Below are 15,578 nucleotides of genomic sequence, written 5' to 3' on the forward strand. Positions count from 1 at the left end.
TGAACAAAAGAGCATAAGGCATCAGTTTCTCCAGACTCAAGATATATACTGTAAAAAGATATAATTGGGATTTATATTACCGTATATTAACATTGACCAGTTTTAGTTTTTTTTTATGTTCTGCATTTCAACTTTTTTATAATGTAAGACATTCAAAAAAGTAAATGATATTAAAACACACGTGATCCAAGAATATATCTGTCTTCTCATTAACACAGTTGATTCGGGTTGTACTAAATTATACTAAATTTTGATGAAAAATATATCAATGTCATATAATGATAATCAAGTGTATAGGCTACACTTGATTATCATTAGCCTATATGACATTAATAGCTATATTTTAATCAAAATTCATTCTATATATAGAATGTAAAAATGTGTTAAAGATTTGGTTTCTACCTTGCTTTCGAAAGACAACCTCACCTTACATTAAACCAAGCAATAACCATTTTTTGCTTACACATCAAGCTTATTACTTAAACATGCTCGCCACCACTAAAAAAAACGAGAAATTATATAAAATAAAGCTAGAAGGTAAACACTGCAGAAGCTGCATTTTTGGTTTGAACTATACAGTATATATTTTTTTTAAATATCCAAATTTGCAGTTCATTTAAATAGTTCTACTATTTGACGAATATATTAGTTGAATAGATCCTGTCAGTAGTGTCACACGGAGAGAATTGTAGGGCGCACAGGGGGAGAGACTTTTATTTGATTGACAGTGAAGCTGGCGAATGGCAAGCATCTTTGCTAGCAAGTATAACGACACGGACCAATGACATTTGCCTCAACGGGTTCAATAACTGACCGCCAGGAAATAATGCTCACGTGGAGCGACTTGGTAAACAATGTTTCAGGCGGGTTATTGATACATTAAACGTATCAGGCCATTAACATGCACTTTATTAGCGGTTGGAGAAGAAGTGCCGCTGTCATAACTGCTATAAGGTCTTTTGCATCTGGTCATAACCCAATTTAGGGTTTCTTACTTTAATACGCACAGTAAACATGACTGGTTTGTGTTTGGCAGATCTCTTTCAGTGAAAAGGCTCTTGTGTTCAGTCGGGTCGGAGGATGACACTATCTTCGCCTTATCGTCGGGTCAGGGCAGGTGTGGGGTGGCGGTGGTCCGGGTCAGTGGTCCGGCATCAGCACACGCTGTCCGCAGTCTGACCCGAGGTTTCCCCGCAGCTCGCGTCGCCAGCCTCCGCAGCATCACTCACCCCCAGACCAGAGAGCTGCTGGACCGCGGCCTGGTCCTGTGGTTTCCAGGTCTGATGACCAGTTTTAAACACAGAATATAGGCTACAGTTTTTTCACATGATCTTGCTATGCTAATACCATCAGTCTAATATATGATTGATTCTTCATTTAATGGGATCTTAGGATGGCTGTAAAGAAAAAGACAAAAATAAAAGTATTTCTAGTTTTAAAGAGGTCAAGTCCATAAATTATTTTATTACTCACCTTCATGTCGTTCCAAATCCGTAAGACTTCTACTCATCTTCAGAACACAAATTAACTTTTTCTAATGAAATCCGAGAGCTTTCTGTCCCTCTATTGACAGCTACGCAACTACCGCTTCGATGCTTGAAAAAGTTCATAAAGAGATCGTAAAACTAATCCATATGAATTTAACTGTTTAGTACACATTTTCTGAAGACACTCCATCGCTTTATATGATGAACAAATTAAATTTAAATTAAATTTAGCCTTTTATTCCCATAGACATTAATTAACAGTTATATGCACACCTCAGCGGGTAAAGCAGGTTCGGTTGAGCTTTTGTTTATGTTCGCTGAGCAATATTTATGTGAATAAAAGACTAAATTAAATCTGTTCATCATATAAAGCAATTGTATCTCTTCAGAAAATTTGGACTAAACCGCTCAATCATATGTGTTAGTTTTTACAATCTCTTTATGAACTTTTTCAAGAATCAAATCAAAGTGGTAGTTGCATAGCTGTCTATGGAGGGACAGAAAACTCTCAGATTTTATCAAAAATATAATTATTTGTGTTCCGAAGATGAGAGAAAGTCTTATGGATTTGGAACGACATGAGGATGAGCAATTAATGACAGAATTTTGCATTTTTGGTGAACTATCCCTTTAAAGGATCGACATTTCAATAGCTTCTTTTTTTGTGTGTGCATCCTTTAATACATTTTCCTTATTTCTAAGAGCATTGAAATTTTTGAATTTGCCATAATTTAATTTAGGGTCCCCAGACTTCATAACTTACCAGGACAGCAGAGTGACATTTGTAGGCTACAGAAAAGTCAGTTACTTTAATATTTATGCATTATGATCTGTAAGCAGCTTTATTAGGTGTTCATATAATTCAAATTAAAAATGGTAATTTAGAAAAAAAATCCATTCACATTCAAAATACATACAACAATCAATAATAATAAAAAATACAATAGAATATTTTTAAATAATATTTAAAATCTGGACTGGCCAAGGTTTATTCAACTTTTTATTTAAACTCACATCTCATTTAAAATCCACACCCTCATACTTTATGCCAAAATTAATTTGTAGGTTGATCAATATTTATTAATAGGGCGTGTGATAAATGTGTTAATGTTGTTGAAACATAGATTAAAAAAGTTTTAAGACTGCACTTAGTGAACAGTCCCCTAACTGAAGAATATATACAGAATATATGGTTATGAAAATTTAATTTAATGAAACCTACACTACCATTCAATTGTTTGGGTTTGATCAAAATATGTGTAACATATAACAATTTTCTATTTTTATTTTAAGATGTAATTTATTCCTGTGATGCAAAGCTAAGTTTTCAGCATCATTACTCCAGTGTCACATGATCAGTGTCAGAAATCATTCTAATATGATGATTTACTGCTCAAGAAACATTTATGATTATGATCATCAATGCTGAAAACTGTTGTGCTGCTTAAATATTTATGTGGAAACAGAAAATCCATTTTTTTTTGTTTGTTCAATGTTTTCAATGTTCAAAAGCACAGCGGTTAATCGAGACAGAAAATATTTTTTAACATTATAAATGTTTTTACTGGCACTTTTGATCAATTTAATGCATCCTGCTGAATTAATGTATTAATTTATTTAAAAAAACAGCAACAACATCCCTAAAACCACTAAACGGTTGAATGTATTAAATTTACTGTTGCTACGATATATAAATTGGGTATTATTCCTGCTAAGACATATTTGACTCTTTTTGCTCTTTCAGGTCCTGGTAGTTTCACGGGAGAGGACAGTGCAGAGTTTCACATTCACGGGGGTCCTGCTGTCATTAGTGGAGTCTTACAGGCGCTTGGTATGTTTAAGAAAGATCAACCATTATTGTCCCACAATTGTTCTGGATAACCCTTCATAAATATATATATTTTTAATGATCAGAAATGTATGAATCATGTGCAAACAGATGACAGCTAGTTGTTGAGTCACCATTTTAACACTAGATGGCAGCATCTGTTTTGTATCTAGCTCTTTATTTCTGATGTATTTACTCATAAAATTGTCATTTCATGTAAAATAGCACTTTATGTACTCATAGCCTTTATCTTAATCGTAACTTAAATGTCTTTAAGTAGTGTTGTGGAAGAGGCTGCATTCTGAAGTTAATTTTATTTTAAAGATGTCTTGTTTTGTGTGTGTGTTACAGGGAGTTTGCCAGGGCTGCGGCCTGCAGAGGCGGGCGAGTTTACCCGACGGGCGTTCTGTGCTGGAAAGTTGGACCTTACTGAAGTAGAGGGTCTAGGTGACCTGATCCATGCAGAGACAGAAGCACAGAGGCGACAGGCTCTCCGACAAATGGCGGGAGACCTGGGCCGCATTTACCAAGACTGGAGAGTTCGGCTTAAACGAGTAAGAAAAGGATTGATCAGGGTATAACTTATATTTTGAGAACTTCTTTATGTCCCCATATTTTATGTCATCTGTCCCCCAAATTAACATAGTTCTCATCGGGCCAAAATGGCACCTTTGTGCACAAATATTGCAGCCACATCCTAAATAGCTTTAACATATTTATCAGCAAGAGGACAGGAAATTCCAGACAGATGCTATATACATGCATAATGTGGGAACTGTTTAGTGGTGTACGTGTTTGATGGTTTCCTAATGGTTAGGAAACCGTGCTACAAACAAAAACTTCTGGGTTTTGTGAGCAAGAACACTTAAAATTGCTCCAGGGGAACTGTCCCTGACTTCCTGCAGTTAGTGCACTGTATAATGCTTTATACATATATATATTTTTTTTGATACAGGGTTTCTGAGTCTTAAAAAGTCTTAATTCACCCTTACACAAATTACAGCCTTAAAAAGGTCTCAAATCAGAGCAAAAAGTCTTAGATTCGTAAATTCATGCCATTAAATTTTTCGTGCATTGCAAAAAATGTATATCTTCTTCAGTATATTTGTCCTGTTTTCCAATACAAATATCTAAACAACTTTAAATCAAGATACATTTACTTGAGATGCACATGTAAAATGAAGTCTTGAAAAACTGAACAAAATCAATTGATCAATTTTACAGTAAACAAGACTGTCATTTTGTATCTCCAGTAAATGCATCTTGATTTAAGAATCTTTAGACATTTGCACTGAAAACTAGACAAAAATACTGAGGAAGAACATAACTTTTTTTGCAGTGTGTTCAGAATCTACAGAAAAAGATAGCTCCATATTCAATGGTTGGGAGCAGAGGAATCAAGCTTCAACTTTTTTTATTAATTAAAAAATAATGATATCTGTTGGAAGTTGTATTTTCAAACTTCTTCTGAACTTTCCCTTCAATAGATTACTTGTAATTTCTTTACTTGGTCTTAAAAAGGTCTTACATTTACCTTCATAAAACCTGCATAATCCCTGAAAATAAATTGGATGTACACTACTGTTCAAAAGTTTGGGGTCAGTAAGATTATTTTTTTAATTAATGCTTTTATTCAGCAAATATGTATTATATGGATCATAAGGGGTAGTGAAAAGATTTTTAATGTTACAAAAAATTTAATTTTAAATAAAGGCTGTTCTTTTGAACTTTATATTTATAAAATAATCCTGAAAAAAGGCATCATGGTTTTCACAAAAATATTAAGCAGCAAAACTGTTTTCAACATTTGATAATAACCTGAAATGTTTCTTGAGAAGCAAATCAGCACATTAAATGATTTCTGAAGGATCATGTGACACTGAAGACTGGAGTAATGATGCTGAAAATTAATCACTGGAATAAATTACATTTTAAAATATATTAAAACAGTTATTTTAAATTGTACTTAAAATTTTACAGAATTATTGTTTTTTTCTGTAATTTGGATCAAATAACTGCAGCCTTGGTGAGCATAAGAGACTTATTTTTCAAAAACATTTTTAAAAAATCTCACCGACCCCAAACCTTTGGACAATAGTGTATGATTTTCACCTAGTGGATTATAAAATGGATTTAAAAAAGTCCCATAGATTTACATTGAAGGAGGGAACCAAGTCATATCTACAGAACAGAATATCAGAGAACTATATCAGTTACACCCCATTTTTATAGCATTCAATAACTAACTAAAACCAAACTTATTGAAAAAACAAACACTTGAACATTCTTCAGCATGATAAGAACTCTCTAAAATGACAAACCATCTTCGGAAAATAATTATTTGAAGAGTAATTTTTTGTAACTTGGTTACAAGTTTTAGTTTTTTTATTTGGCTCTCGTCCCATTCGATTCCATACATGGAGAGGGCGGGGTTTGTGAGCTATACTGGAGCCAGCCACAAGGGGGCGATCAAAATGTTTTGGCTTCACTTTTCAGGACGTGTGCAGCACACTTGACTTGGACCAATAAGCAACCATCCAAAACACCCTAGCAACTGTATAGCAACATGCTAACAACCAATGAGAAATCTTTCACAACCATGTTGCAACTCCTTGACCTCCACAGTATGAATCTGTGAGGAACAAAGCACCCAGTTTTCTCATTCTTCACCATATTGTAATGCATGAAATAAATGCAGTTTGATTGATAGATTGGAGAACCTCTGAGAAATATGCTATTTGGTAAGAAGAAATCCTTGTTTCCTTTTAGTGTGAGAAACAGAGGCAGAGTGTTGTACATGATTTATAAGGCAATAGAACACTTGCAAGTGTGTTTATATGAGAGGTTATTCTTTTTTATTTAAGGTCTTTTAAATAACTACAGAATTTGCTTCTAGATTAGGCAGTGTTGTCACTCTGTCACGGATGGTGTCCATCTATTGTTTGTGTGTATGAGTGTGCTGATTGCAGACAGGACATCCTGAGCAGGGTGTGTGCCAAGCCGTCAGAGCCCTCAGGACCCAATGTGATGTTGGCTAATGGTTTGTGTGAAGACTCCTGGAAGGAGCTTTTTGCACTTTATTTAATTGTAACTTCTTCTCTTTTTTTTCTTTTTTTTTTTTTAATCTGGAAATAAACATAGTTTTGGGATTTTCAAAAATGTAAAACAAAGTTATGTTGTAAAATGAATAGGGAATTCTTAAAGTTCTGCAATATTTCTACACCAGTAATCATACAAGCACATTTGTCAGATGTTCTTGCTTCCATTGAAGCACAATATGCTCTTTGGATCATTCTCAAATTATGCTGGATAACATGATCATCATGTTTTGAACTTGTGGAGCTCATGCAGCCGCTTTTATTAAAACAAAACAGAGACATATTAAATACTAAGATGTTCTGATAATCATGGTAGTTTTTCAGACTTTTCACTAAAATTATGCTGAAAATGTCTTTCTGAAACAATTAGTTCTCGTCCTCATTTGATTGGCTGAGCGTCTTTCCAATCTTTCCATTATTTCTTCCTGAATCTTTCACTCAACCTGTTTGTTCAAGGAACAAAACAGACAAAGAAACTGGGAATACAGTATAATGTTTAAAATTTAGAATAGTGTTCAAAACATTGAGGTCAGTAAGTTTAACATTTTGTATTTTAAAAAATGTAAAACAAAAAAAGTTTTTTAAATGGTCTTATATTTTTCAAGGCTGCATTTATTTAATCAAAAATAGTCAAAAGTAAAAATAGTAATATTGGGAAATATTATTACGATTTAAAATTAACTTTTTAATTTCATATATTTTTTTAAATGTAATTTATTCCAATGATGACACAGCTGAATTTTCAGCATCATTACTCCAGTCTCCAGTGTCACATGATCCTTCAGAAACATTCTAATATGATGATTTGATGCTTATGAAACATTTAGTCTTATCAATGTTGAAAACAGTATGTGCTGCTTAATATCTAGCTAGTTTATTGAACTGTTGTCCTAGCATTAGTGAACCTATAGACTACATTCTGTGGAATTGTGACTCAGTTGTTGTTTGTGATTGTGTTATCTAGTGCTTGGCGCACGTGGAGGCATTCATCGACTTCAGTGAGGATGAACTCATAGAGGACGGAATCTTAAATGATGGTATGTCTCCTCAAATGGATTGGTAAAAACAATGATTCAGATTTTGTGACACTTTCCTGTTAGTATTGACCTTAGAGAAACCACAGCAGCTGTTGAGAAAGGATCAAAACCATTGAATGTCGCATTGAGAGGCCATATAGACACAGTCGTAGTGCCTGAAGAATACTGCATGTACAGTTATTGTCCCTGCCATCATTTGTCCAACGATACTCAGATGTTTAAGTGTTATCTATATTTCTCTGGAGAATTGAGGGATTCTTTGTGCGTCAAGGAACAAACCTGTCACAAACCATCTCCTTCCTCTGAGAGTTACAGACGGGCTGTAAAGCCATTGATAGAGGTCATGAAAAATACCCTTTCCCTTCCACTGACACACTTCTAGTGTGCAAAAGCTCTGTGAATTTGTACATGTTCAGTATAAATTATGTTTTATCCATGTCCTTTAAAGTTAAAGGGGTCATGACATGTTTTTTTTTATTTTATTATTATGTTCCCTTAGGTGCAATTATAGTATTACTATAGTTTTTTTTTTACAAAAAACTTTTAAAATGTAGTGATTTATGACCTTTTCCCACCCTGTTTCTCATCCTCTGATTCAAACAGTCTGTTTTGGGGGTGTTTCCCCTTTAAGAGTTCAGTGTTAACGCCCACTGCTATGATTGGCTAACGTCAGTGCCTATGCATCAATTATTAACGGCCCCAGCCAGAGGATTTGCGGATTCAGCGTATTTAAAAAGTAGTTTAAAGTTTTAAATACATACAGTTTGCGTCGTCGTTGTTGAGCCCAGAATAGTCGGCACGAACTTATCTTTGAGCAACAGTTTTCTGGCAAAGCCAGCATCATTTTGGGATTTGTTCTCAAAACAGTCATCCTTCAAATGTATAGAACAAACGCTTAAACTAACACTGCCGTGACTGGGACGTCCGCAAAAAATAAAGTGCATCCATTTTTCCCTGACGACTGGATCTTTCGGCAGCGTATTCAAAGATGTTGTTTGTCCACAGCCAGGAACAGCACATCTGCGTGGCATCGTAATTTCCCTGTACACAGACCGACTCGCTGTCCGTCGACTGAACACTTGCAGGCGCGCGGGAGCGACAAAGATACGAAATGAGCTTAGTTGTCTTGCGCTTAAAGCGTAGTTGTCTTGTGCTGGAGGCGGTCATATGCAAACGCTGGTACGTCACTTCGCACCGTGACGTCACTTCTTACCATGGATCCAGAACGAGCTGTATTTAGAGCTTGATTAAATAAATGATTCGTTTATAATGGGGAGGACGTCTTAAGCTATGAAACTTGCAGGACGTTTTAATGGTACAAAGACCTCTTATATACCAAAAGATAAAGGCAAATTTGGTTTCTCATGTCATGACCCCTTTAAAGCCCTTATGTTTATTTAAACATTGCATTTCAGTTTGCAAAATGTAATATTACAACATCAATTTGATAAATGAGTTAGATATTTTGGATGTTGTTTTTCCACCCTGATACATTGAGTCTGTTGCAGTGGATACAGCTGTTCGGCAGCTGCAGACAGATATGGAAAATCACCTTTCAGATCAGCGGAGAGGAGAGCGCCTGCGCAGCGGTGTTCAGGTGGTCATCGCTGGAAGCACCAACGCGGGCAAGAGCAGCCTGCTCAACATGCTCAGTAAGATGTCAAATATAAGTGTTGAATTACATTCTTGCTTCAGGCAGATCAGTGCTCCCCAACGGAGTTGGCTTCAGGCCCCAGATTTTACATTTGATATCAAGTGTGTGATGACCCAACAGCAGCACATTATCATAGAAAAGTAAAAAATAAAAATCCATAAAATCACACACGGAAATGTATTTATTTAAATATAAATAATATATTTATAACAATAATAATATATATATATATATATAGAGATTTCCCCCCCAACATTGTACATTAATACTAAAAACATCCAAAATATGAAAGAACATCATAACATATAAACATATATCATTAATCTTTGTTACAGCTACAAAAGTGATTTTCTCTTTGTATTTTGTTGTTTGATTAACATTAATGACATTAGGAACATAAGGCTGCTGTAACTGTTACTTTAAGACCAAATGGAAATGTATTTAAAATACAAATACAAAATACGGTGTGGAGAAATGTATTTAAATACAAATACAGTGTACAAATACAAAATACATGTGAAATTGGCCATCCAGTGCAGGTATAGGTCACAGTGAATGAAGAAACTACATAGGCCTATTGACTTTTAATTCCTAACCTCATCTCTGCCCTCTCTGTCATTCTTTCTTTCTGGCAATTACAAATAAACCTATGCAAAATAGCAGCCATTTATATACTTATTTCTGACCAGGTTACAATGTAGTCTATTATTTGTGGTAAACTGTAGGAACCTTTTCTGCTATCTACCAAAGAATATGGATGGGTGATTTGACCCAAAATCTTAATTTTACTTTAAAGTAACAATATCATGGTTTCACAATTCTCAATATCAGTTTTGATACCACAGCAAAAACTGAATTTCAAACTCTTTTGAGGCTTTTTTTTTTCAGGTAGTCTAATGCTTTTTAAGTAGGGGTGTAACGATTCCCACATGTCACGATTCGATACATCTCACGATACTGAACTCACGGTACGATATTATTGCGATACTCCAAGACATATAAAAGGTTAACAAAAAATGTACAGTTGATTAAAATACTAAATTTGATATTACATTGTTGGTGTAAATGAATAGTCTTGGACTTGGTGCTGGAAACCTAATGCACAGGACAATAGAGACACCAGAATAAAAATATTGATGAGTCTGAAGCTGAAATTACAGAATTATTTTAGACGAATATGCTTGCACTCTTTCACTGACTAGATTTATTTAAAATAGTGTAGGCCACTTAATTTACTTTACTGGTAACATCAGACATTTGGCATTATCAGGACACACAGATATTTCCCCATTGCATTATTATACATTATATTCAACATTATAGTAGTTTAATGTAGTACTGACACCACTAAAACTCTGAAAACAAATTTTTTCTTGAATTTTAGTTTTTATTGTGGGTGAACTATCCATGATACAGTATATATTGTCACTATCCACGATACTTATTGTTGCATTTTTGTATTGCGATATATTGTTACACGATATTGTTACACCCCATTTTTAAGTATAGTAATTTTATATTCATTTTATGTAAAGTTTATTTGTTTCTATAAGTTTATTAAAATTAGAAAGTTTATCTAAAGTTTTTTAATTAGAATTCATTTAGATTCATTTGACACTATTTACCCAAAGTTATTTGGTAATCTTGAGTTATCTTATAAACAATAAAACTAAAAGCTGAAGATTTCCATCGATTGAAAAGTTCCATCGATTCACACTTTTTATCATCGCTATATGTAGTGATATCACTCAGCCCTAACATGCAGTAATGCTTTACACACATTTGACAAGCAAGTTGATAAAAATCAACAACCGATCTAGACTGATTGGCTAATGCTATTTTCCCACTTGTCTGTGCTCTTTTATTCTTTCATGTTAGCTGAAGGCAAATCTGAATAATGCACTATTTTAACTTTAATCAACAAATAGAATGGATCATGACATCCTTCCTCACCTTATTCCAGAAAAATCGCTGATCCAATGCTGAGTTGTACTGAATGTTGGGGTTGGGGGAAGGGCGCGTGTCTGAACTAGTTGATGCACGAAACCAGTAGGCCTACCCTGATAAAGAAGTTGACTGGCAAAAAGTATTTTATGTATTTTGAAAATCTTAAATGTATTTAAAATACAAATTACATCCAAAATACACAATAGTATTTTATATACATGTATCTGAAATACTGCCCATGTGCTCGTGCTGCTCTGCGTGCGCACAGAAAAACAGCGCCCGAGTTCCAAATTTAGCTCTATTTCGCGTCTTCTTGCACTCAATGGCTTTAAATCGCTTGAATGTTTAAACTGAATGTTTAAGCTTTGGAATGAATCTAAGAATCACTTGCGTTTCGAACCGTGGTGCCAGGTCAGTATGGATCATCTACGATTCCTATACTAGACATTGCATATCCTGCAACGTGTAACTACGTGTGGGGTGTGACTGACCTGGCACCACGGTTCGAAACGCAAGTGATTCTTAGATTCATTCCAAAGTTCAGTTTAAACATTCAAGCGAATTAAAGCCATTGAGTGCAAGAAGATGCAAAATAGAGCTAAATTTGGAACTCGAGCGCTGTTGCAAGTGAAACCGCATTTAATCTAGGTTGCATTTCCTTTTACCTCGCATAGTTTTGTTCAGGGTTTTTAATGTTAAGGGAATGTTTTAGCAACCTGACTATACTAGCTTCTACCAAAACAACAGATGAGGTAGTGCTGAAGGCTTTTATTAAATGTACAGCCTTTGATGTTACAACAAAGGATATTAAAAGTGTTTTCTCCTCCCTACAGCCTTTTTGTTTGCTTAAAAACTATGCGCTATTATATAATTAGTTGCCATTTTTAGATGGCATCACAGGAATAAATTACATTTTAAAATATATTTAAATGGAGAACAGTTTTTCTTTAAACTATAATAATGTTTTTGTTGTTTTACTGTATTTTTGATCAAACAAATGCAGCCTTGGTGAACAGCATAAAATACTTTTTTTAAAAGCATGAAAAATTCTTACCATTTACTTTTTTTTTCCAATTCATGTTTTTACTTTAAAATAGTTAAACATATTTTAGGGGCAAACGTGTCTTATTGTCCTATGACAGAAGGCTATGATTGTGATAAATGCACATATTATCATTCACACTCATAAACTGTGTGTGTACGGCCTTTAATGACGTTTATCTCTGACCTCTGACCTCTCCAGTAGCAGGGGGGATGTTTGGATATCACCACACTTCCTGCCCCGAATTACCCCACATTCATCAGGCCTGTTATTGTGTGTTCTGCTGGAACACTGACCGTCTGCTGCTGTCACTTCCTGAAGAGTGTGAATTTAATTAAGCAATTTGTGAATTCTATTAAAAGCTTAAAGCTTCAAATTTTATGATAATTTAACATGTTATGTATTTGAAGAATTGAGATTTGCAGTAAACGGCGTAGAAGATTTTAAGATAAAAAAGTTATGCTGATTTTAAGATTGATACGTTTTATAAACTCTTTAAGGAAGTTCACACAAAGAGCGCTTGAGTGAAACTGGCCTCTTCCTTCCAGTAGACATATGGAAATATACTTTAATTCCAGACTAGACCAGAATGGCAAAAAATAGAACACGTTTCAGTTCAGCAGTGAAACATTTCTTCAAACTTTCATCCGCTCAAAGAAACTGCAAAGCACAGCACTGGTTTATTGTGTTGATTTATCTGCAGTTATTTTGGTTCAGCGCTGAGCAGCAAAAACAAAAGACAAAAGGACAAGAGTTGCTAAATGTGATTAATTTAAAGGTTATTCAATTCTAGACAGACCATAATTAACAACAACAACTTGTTACCCAGTTACACTCACCGCTGGACTACCGTTTGATGGCCAGCTAACATTTAAACTGTGGTTATGAGGACCCTGCACATATCAGATTCTGCAGCAGATGATTTAAACGATTTATGACCTTCACATTATTGGGGTACTTTTAATGCAAGCATGCATACATTAAACTTATAAAGTAATTTGAGCAAGGGTTAATGTCAAATAATTAAATAGACATGAAATATTAATGTGGTCATTATATGGAAATATGTGTCTATGCTGTATATAAAAATAACTTATATGTCTAACTAACTAAATATATGTCTAACTAAATATGTCACTATCATGTTTACCATTTTTTTCAGTGCTGTTAGCCATTACTTGTGCTCAATAATGCTGATATTTCTACAAATGTCAGTTTTTAAATGTCAAACATGGAGTTGTTTACTATGCAAAATCATGGTGACAGGGTTGACAAGTCTTTAAAAAGAAGATATTTTAATTGTCAGTTAAGAATCCAATACCTGAAATTATTTATTTTGACATATTTTTTTGATGGTAACAGTGTTGATGCATAGCAACATATAAAAGTATATAACTTCCAAAGTATTGAGGATGCAACTTAAAGTATTTGTAATAATACCTGTACATCATTTGTGCTAAACACATTATTGCAGCTTTTTGAGAAGATGTTTGTTATTATGATTACTTTTGAATGATCAAATTTAAATATTCATTTGGAGGATGATTGAACAATTGAAAAAAAAAATCCATAGATTTAAACTAAAAGAGATACTGAGCCATACATTCATAATAGCATAGCTTTTGACTTGGGCAAATAAGCAGCTTTTAAACTGACATTTGTATGTGTGTGCCAACAGGAGAGCATGTGTATGACCTTACCATTTTACTAGTTAAGACATTTAAAATCTTACTTGTTAAACCATTTTAGGCTTGGCCCATTTTTTTGCCCAGAAGTGTATATATCCGAGTGAAACGGCTTCTCTAACAAGAAAAAAATGTTGGACAGGACTTGAAAGCAATTGATTGGATGGTTGTGGTATTGCTGTTGTGTCATGTGAGTGACGGGTTCTCTTGCCCTCACTCCGGTAAACATCATCAGAGAAGAGAAGAGATGTCGCTGCAAGAGGAAGGAGAAGTAATTTTAATTATATTAGGCACATGAATAAATAAAAAATATTTGTAATATTGATTTTATGATGACTTAAGATGAACTGCGATTTATGTGGAATACATTTATAAAAATCAAATATAAAAATTGCGCACGTCGACGTTTTATAAATTGTTCAAATGAGCATTTTAGAAATTGTCGTATGTTCCCATTTATGATCATTATACAAGTCTTTTTACATTTCTTTATATTTTCTCCCTTAACTTTAGCTTCAAAAGTGGTGAGCATTTTGTTTTTGTACAACCCTTACAAACCTTTTTTTGAAGCTCCATTTTTAGGAGATGCCGTCTAGGGTTATCTCATCTAAAAAGTTGCATAATGTTCCTGCATCTTATTTGCCTTTCACCGTGACACTGGTCTGTTAGATGTTACGTTTCCACAGGATATGAACTTTGTGTTGTTTTGTGTACTTGCAATCACCACATTTAAATATAGTTAATATTCATTTAAATATAGTTAATCTTGGTTTTCTTGAAGTCTTGTGGAGCTCCCTTGGTAATACCCTCTGCCCTTCATCCTGAGAAATGAAGGACTTCTGAGAAATCCAAGAACAAAACGTCTCACAACATCCCCAACATCTCGTGAACTAGTTAATTGCCCTTGTAGGTGCAACATGAGCATTGCTGTTCTTTGTTCTCCTTATTAGTTTCTGAGCTAATTTCAGTTTCTTCTGTCACTGTGCAGCTCAGCGTCCTGCTGCCATAGTGTCTGCCACAGCCGGGACCACCAGAGATGTGGTGGAGGTCCCTCTGGACATCGGGGGCTATCCTGTGCTGCTGAGTGACACAGCAGGGTTACGGGACACCACAGACAGCGTGGAGCAGGAGGGCGTCCGGCGCGCCCGTCAGCGGTATGTATTTACGGGCACGTGTGGGAAAATCAAGGTAGAATAAACACTGGGGCATTTTTGCCCAAACAATCCAAAGTGATGAATATCGCCATCCTAAAAATGGCCTGTAGAGGGGAAATATTTCTCAAGTCTTTTTGCCACTCATTGTGCCTCGTGAGGGGAAATTATCTGTTTATTCACAGATTTAGATATAGGTGTGTGGCAAATTTTTCACCATTGAATAAACATGGGAGATTATGTAATGCAAACACTGTGTTTAGTTGCATAATGTTGCATTTTTAACAAAATATCAGGGGCCGTATTCACAAAGAATTTTAAGGCTAAAAGTAGCTCCTAACAAGCGAATTTAGGAGCAACTCCTAAAAATAATGGGCGTGTCACTCCTAACTTCAGGACTCCTCATTTTTTTCACTAAGAGTAATTCACGAAGCATTTTAGCCCTAAAAGTAGCACATAAGTCTGGGACGGCTTAAAAGAAGTCGAGAGGACTCCTAACTCACTAAGACCTATTCACAAAGGATCTTAAAATCGCCGCGCGACACAGTGTGTTGGAGACACTCAATGACACGGAGTTATTACAAAGATACCGCCTTAACCGTGAGGGAATACTGATTGTTGTGGATCTTGTGAGGGATGCAATAACAGC

At 34.9% G+C, this 15,578-nt stretch overlaps 1 protein-coding gene across 2 annotated transcripts in view; it reads left to right on the forward strand.

Annotated features, from left to right (window-relative positions):
- The first annotated feature begins 790 nt into the window (after positions 1-790).
- gtpbp3 (GTP binding protein 3, mitochondrial) overlaps positions 791-15,578 on the forward strand; it is a 20,156-nt gene continuing 5,368 nt past the window's right edge. For both annotated transcript variants that reach the window (XM_079598252.1, XM_079598253.1), the window contains exons 1-7: positions 791-954; positions 1,037-1,278; positions 3,232-3,318; positions 3,667-3,869; positions 7,378-7,450; positions 8,959-9,102; positions 14,767-14,932. In XM_079598252.1, the coding sequence (XP_079454378.1) occupies positions 902-954; positions 1,037-1,278; positions 3,232-3,318; positions 3,667-3,869; positions 7,378-7,450; positions 8,959-9,102; positions 14,767-14,932 (968 nt within the window). In that variant the 5' untranslated portion in view covers positions 791-901. The remainder of the gene's footprint in view (positions 955-1,036; positions 1,279-3,231; positions 3,319-3,666; positions 3,870-7,377; positions 7,451-8,958; positions 9,103-14,766; positions 14,933-15,578) is intronic.

This window comes from Phoxinus phoxinus (assembly GCF_949152265.1).
Source record: "Phoxinus phoxinus genome assembly, chromosome: 22".
NCBI lineage: Eukaryota > Metazoa > Chordata > Actinopteri > Cypriniformes > Leuciscidae > Phoxinus > Phoxinus phoxinus.